Source organism: Eriocheir sinensis, chromosome 61, assembly GCF_024679095.1.
Source record: "Eriocheir sinensis breed Jianghai 21 chromosome 61, ASM2467909v1, whole genome shotgun sequence".
Classification (NCBI taxonomy): Eukaryota; Metazoa; Arthropoda; class Malacostraca; order Decapoda; family Varunidae; genus Eriocheir; species Eriocheir sinensis.
In genome coordinates this window covers 10,409,660-10,415,659 of record NC_066569.1, presented here as the reverse complement: position 1 = coordinate 10,415,659, position 6,000 = coordinate 10,409,660, and the positions used below count along the sequence as shown (strand labels likewise).

At 50.2% G+C, this 6,000-nt stretch overlaps 1 protein-coding gene across 1 annotated transcript in view; it reads left to right on the top strand.

The window, feature by feature from the left end:
* Positions 1-6,000, top strand: part of LOC126986034 (neuronal PAS domain-containing protein 2-like) — a gene marked incomplete in the record, with an annotated part of 127,321 nt that overhangs the window by 102,994 nt on the left and 18,327 nt on the right. Inside the window, 2 exon segments of the mRNA XM_050841720.1 lie at positions 5,064-5,187; positions 5,795-5,911. Coding sequence (XP_050697677.1) covers positions 5,064-5,187; positions 5,795-5,911 — 241 coding nt within the window.

Sequence of the window (6,000 nt, the reverse complement as noted above, 5' to 3'; positions counted from 1 at the left end):
ACCCCCCTTCCACTTCTTACCCCCCTTCCACTTCTTACCCCCCTCCACTTCCCCCAGCCTCCCTCAGCTCCTCCCCCACTAGCCTAACCCGTCCACTTCTCTCTCCACCTCCCTGAACCCCTCCACCTCATACCCACCTTCCTCAACCTCTCCCTCCCCACTACCCTAACCCCTCCACCCCACCTCCCCCAATCCCCCTCCACCTCCCCCGACCCCCCTCCACCTCCCCGACCCCCCTCCACCTCCCCCACTCCTCCTCCACTTTTCTGTACCCCCCTCCACCTGCCCCTTCCACTTCACCTCCCCACCACTCTAAAGACAGACATGAAATAAAGAATACAAAGAATAACACACACACACACACACACACACACACACACACACACACACACACACACACACTCAAAGAACACAGTAAGAGAAAAACAGAGACAAACAGACACCAACAGTAAACACACAGACAGACAGACAGACAGATAGCGATTCGAGGGAGATGAAAGGGGATGAAGGGAAAAAATGAGAAAGGGAACACACACACACACACACACACACACACACACACACACACACACACACACAGGCGCCCCCAATGTCGTTATGCAAATGTCTGTGCGCCCTAACAGACTCCGATTCTGTGTCTGATCTCGTCTTCCCTTCCTCGCTCACTCTCTCTCACACTGAAACATACTCACTCACACACTCACTGTAAAACTCACTTATTCACTCATTCACGCTTACTCATTCACTCACACGTCAAAATTTTACGGCACTCTCTCTCTCTCTCTCTCTCTCTCTCTCTCTCTCTCTCTCTCTCTCTCTCTCTCTCTCTCTCTCTCTCTCTCTCTCTCTCTCTCTACTCAATTAACTGAATAACTAACTCCTTCACTTACTCACTCACTCATTCACTCATTCATCACAAGCTCTCCCTTCCTCGGCCGTTCCCTTAACATCAGTTCCAGCAATATCACAAGCTCTCCCTTCCTCGGCCGTTCCCTTGACATCAGTTCCAGTAGTATCACAAGCTCTCCCTTCCTCGGCCGTTCCCTTGACATCAGTTCCAGCAATATCACAAGCTCTCCCTTCCTCGGCCGTTCCCTTGTCATCAGTTCCAGTAGTATCACAAGCTCTCCCTTCCTCGGCCGTTCCCTTGACATCAGTTCCAGCAGTATCACAAGCTCTCCCTTCCTCGGCCGTTCCCTTGACATCAGTTCCAGCAGTATCACAAGCTCTCCCTTCCTCGGCCGTTCCCTTGACATCAGTTCCAGCAATATCACAAGCTCTCCCTTCCTCGGCCGTTCCCTTGTCATCAGTTCCAGTAGTATCACAAGCTCTCCCTGCCTCGGCCGTTCCCTTGACATCAGTTCCAGTAGTATCACAAGCTCTCCCTTCCTCGGCCGTTCCCTTGACATCAGTTCCAGTAGTATCACAAGCTCTCCCTGCCTCGGCCGTTCCCTTGACATCAGTTCCAGCAGTATCACAAGCTCTCCCTTCCTCGGCCGTTCCCTTGACATCAGTTCCAGCAGTATCACAAGCTCTCCCTTCCTCGGCCGTTCCCTTGATATCAGTTCCAGTAGTATCACAAGCTCTCCCTTCCTCGGCCGTTCCCTTGACATCAGTTCCAGCAGTATCACAAGCTCTCCCTTCCTCGGCCGTTCCCTTGACATCAGTTCCAGTAGTATCACAAGCTCTCCCTTCCTCGGCCGTTCCCTTGATATCAGTTCCAGCAGTATCACAAGCTCTCCCTTCCTCGGCCGTTCCCTTGATATCAGTTCCAGTAGTATCACAAGCTCTCCCTTCCTCGGCCGTTCCCTTGACATCAGTTCCAGTAGTATCACAAGCTCCCTTCCTCGGCCGTTCCCTTGATATCAGTTCCAGCAGTATCACAAGCTCTCCCTTCCTCGGCCGTTCCCTTGATATCAGTTCCAGCAGTATCACAAGCTCTCCCTTCCTCGGCCGTTCCTTTGACATCAGTTCCAGCAGTACCACAAGCTCTCCCTTCCTCGGCCGTTCCCTTGATATCAGTTCCAGTAGTATCACAAGCTCTCCCTTCCTCGGCCGTTCCCTTGACATCAGTTCCAGTAGTATCACAAGCTCTCCTAAATCTTAAGCCAAATGGGATAATGGCAGTTCTTTTCTGATTTCCTGTAAAGTAGAAAATCATGACTTAGGGGGTTTGTTTACGAAGGTGACGATTTGCTGCTTGAGTTCTATTATATCAGTCTGGGTGACAAGTTTTCGGGTCCGGTTGACTTGTTTGTGTCTTGTTCGCCAGTTGTACCAATAATTCCCGGAGGTGTTGTTCCCCTCGGCGGGTGGGCCTCTCAGGAACAGACTTGGTGTTCTCGACCGTGGACACAGACGCCAAGTCTTTATTCAGGGTTTCGACCATATGTATTCTGTCTTGTCCTTCCTCTGTTGCTTTTAACCCCTTGACTGCGGATTTCCTACAGTCAGACCTCACCAAGCTTCAGGAATGGAACAACAAGTGGCTGCTACAATTCAATGAAGAGAAATGTAAAGTCCTACACCTTGGGAGGGGATATCTAGCACACCAATACCACATGGGAAACACTCCACTATCCACCACAGAGGCAGAGGAAGACCTGGGAGTGTATGTTACCAGGCTACCAGTGAAGGGATATCTAGCACACCAATACCACATGGGAAACACTCCACTATCCACCACAGAGGCAGAGAAAGACCTGGGAGTACATGTTACCAGGCTACCAGTGAAAGGATATCCAGCACACCAATACCACATGGGAAACACTCCACTATCCACCACAGAGGCAGAGGAAGACCTGGGAGTGTATGTTACCAGGCTACCAGTGAAGGGATATCCAGCACACCAATACCACATGGGAAACACTCCACTATCCACCACAGAGGCAGAGAAAGACCTGGGAGTGTATGTTACCAGGCTACCAGTGAAGGGATATCCAGCACACCAATACCACATGGGAAACACTCCACTATCCACCACAGAGGCAGAGAAAGACCTGGGAGTACATGTTACCAGGCTACCAGTGAAGGGATATCCAGCACACCAATACCACATGGGAAACACTCCACTATCCACCACAGAGGGAGAGAAAGACCTGGGAGTGTATGTTACCAGGCTACCAGTGAAGGGATATCCAGCACACCAATACCACATGGGAAACACTCCACTATCCACCACAGAGGCAGAGAAAGACCTGGGAGTACATGTTACCAGGCTACCAGTGAAAGCCAAATCTGTGCCAATCGCAGCGGACGAGTTAACAAGTTTCACGTTTTCTCGAAGTTTGTTGCCCTTCTGACTCACGCGGTCATCCACGAGGGATCCGGGGTGACAGGAGGAGAAGGTGGAGGCGGAGGAGGAAACATGAAAACGTGTAAATGCAGGCAACAGAAAACCTATTGGCTCATTACGAGGTTGCCCGCTCTGGTGATTCTGCTCGACAGTCACTTGGTGCCCGAAGAGCAGATGAAAGCACCACGGAGGAGGAGGAGGAGGAAGAAGAGGAGGAGGAGGAGGAGGAGGAGGAGGAGGAGGAGGAGGAGGAAGAAGAAAAAGAAGAAGAAGAAGAAGAGGAGGAGGAGAGGGAAGAGGAGTTGGAGGAAAAAGAAGAAAAAGAAGAAGAAAAGGAAAGATCTCGAAAGGCAAAGATGAAGAAGAAGAAGAAGAAGAAGAGAAAAAAAAGATGGAGGACGGCAAAGAAGAAGAAGAAGTAGAAGAGAAAGAAAAAGAATAGGAAAAGAAGAAAGAAAGAAAGAAAGAAGAAGAAGAAGAAGAAGAAGAAGAAGAAGAAGAAGAAGAAGAAGAAGTGGAGGGAGGCAGAAGGAGAAGGGAGGATGCCATTGTCTTGTATATATCAGGGGAGAGACGGGGAGGGGGGGAAGGGGGGAAGGGGGGGGAGTTGGGGTCAAATCCCTCACCATCCTCACCACACACACACACACACACTCTTCATCTCTCTCTCTCTCTCTCTCTCTCCATGCATAGTGATGAGAGAGAGAGAGAGAGAGAGAGAGAGAGAGAGAGAGAGAGAGAGGTAACAAAATAGAGAAAATTAATCAAGAAACGATGGAAATAGAAATATAAACAGAGAGGGAGAGAGAGAGAGAGAGAGAGAGAGAGAGAGAGAGAGAGAGAGAGAGGAAACAAAATAGAAAATAAAACAAGAAACGATGGAAATAGAAAAAAAAACAGAGAGAGAGAGAGAGAGAGAGAGAGAGAGAGAGAGAGAGAGAGAGAGAGAGAGAGAGAGAGAGAGAGAGAGAGAATCACATCACCTAAGCATCCCTCCTTCCCCCCCTTGAGAGAGAATCACATCACCTAAGCATCCCTCCTTCCCCCCCTTGAGAGAGAATCACATCACCTAACCATTCCTCCTTCCCCCCCTTGAGAGAGAATCACATCACCTAAGCCTCCCTCTTCCCCCCCCCTTGAGAGAGAATCACATCACCTAACCCTCCCTCTTCCCCCCCTTGAGAGAGAATCACATCACCTAACCATCCTCCTTCCCCTTGAGAGAGAATCACATCACCTAACCATCCCTCCTTCCCCCTTGAGAGAGAATCACATCACCTAAGCATCCTCCTTCCCCCCTTGAGAGAGAATCACATCACCTAACCATCCCTCCTTCCCCTTGAGAGAGAATCACATCACCTAAGCATCCCTCCTTCCCCCTTGAGAGAGAATCACATCACCTAACCATCCCTCCTTCCCCCCTTGAGAGAGAATCACATCACCTAACCCTCCTCCTTCCCCCCTTGAGAGATTCACATCACCTAACCATACCTCCTTCCCCCCCTTGAGAGAGAATCACATCACCTAACCATCCCTCCTTCCCCCCCTTGAGAGAGAATCACATCACCTAACCCTCCCTCCTTCCCCCCCTTGAGAGAGAATCACATCACCTAACCATCCCTCCTTCCCCCCCTTGAGAGAGAATCACATCACCTAACCATACCTCCTTCCCCCTTGAGAGAGAATCACATCACCTAACCCTCCCTCTTCCCCCCCTTGAGAGAGAATCACATCACCTAACCATACCTCCTTCCCCCCTTCCCTGCAGAGCGACATCTCCGGGCGTCCTCTCTATGACCTGATGCTGGAGGAGGAGCGTAGCGAGATGAAGCAGTTCCTCTCCAACCCCGCCCTGGCGCCGAACCCCAACAACTGGCCGGAGGAGACGAAAGGTGGGTTCTGGGGATGCTGGGGTGCTGGGGATGCTGGGGTGCTGGGGATGCTGGGGTGCTGGGGATGGTGTTTAAGGCCATATTTTTAAGCATTTCTGCTCCCAAGAACACGTAATTAACTAGTCTTTCGTGGGAGTTTAGGGCATTTCCAGGGGTACTTTTATGACCCTGGTGGTAGTCTGAGCCTTCTTCTGTACCGTGAACCTAAAAGAACACTCATTAGAACACGTAATTTACTAGTCTTTCGTGGGAGTTTAGGGCATTTCCAGGGGTACTTTTATGACCCTGGTGGTAGTCTGAACCTAGAAAAACACTCATTAGAACCCGACTGACCCCCTCTTTGACCTTCAGAAATAGTTGAGGGGAGAAGCGAAAGTATCTTATATTACTGACCCTAACTCTCGTCTCCGCCCACAGAACAGTACACCCTCACCGTCCACCTTTAGAAATAGTTGATACGAGAACCGAAAGTATCTTGTAATACCAACCCTAACTCTCGTCTCCGCCCACAGAACAGTACACCCTCACCGTCCACCTTTAGAAATAGTTGATACGAGAAGCAAAAGTATCTTATAATACCGACCCTAACTCTCGTCTCCACCCACAGAACAGTACACCCTCACCGTCCACCTGAAGCGCTCAACAAGAGGGAACACTCAAGAAAACTTATACGAGAGGATACACCTGACTGGCTACTTCGAGCGATACACCTGTCCAAGCGAAGGTGCTGCTACTTCTACTACTACTACTACTACTACTATTTCTACTACTGTGTGTGAGGAAGGGAGGCTGCCTGTGTGTGTGGGGAGAGGG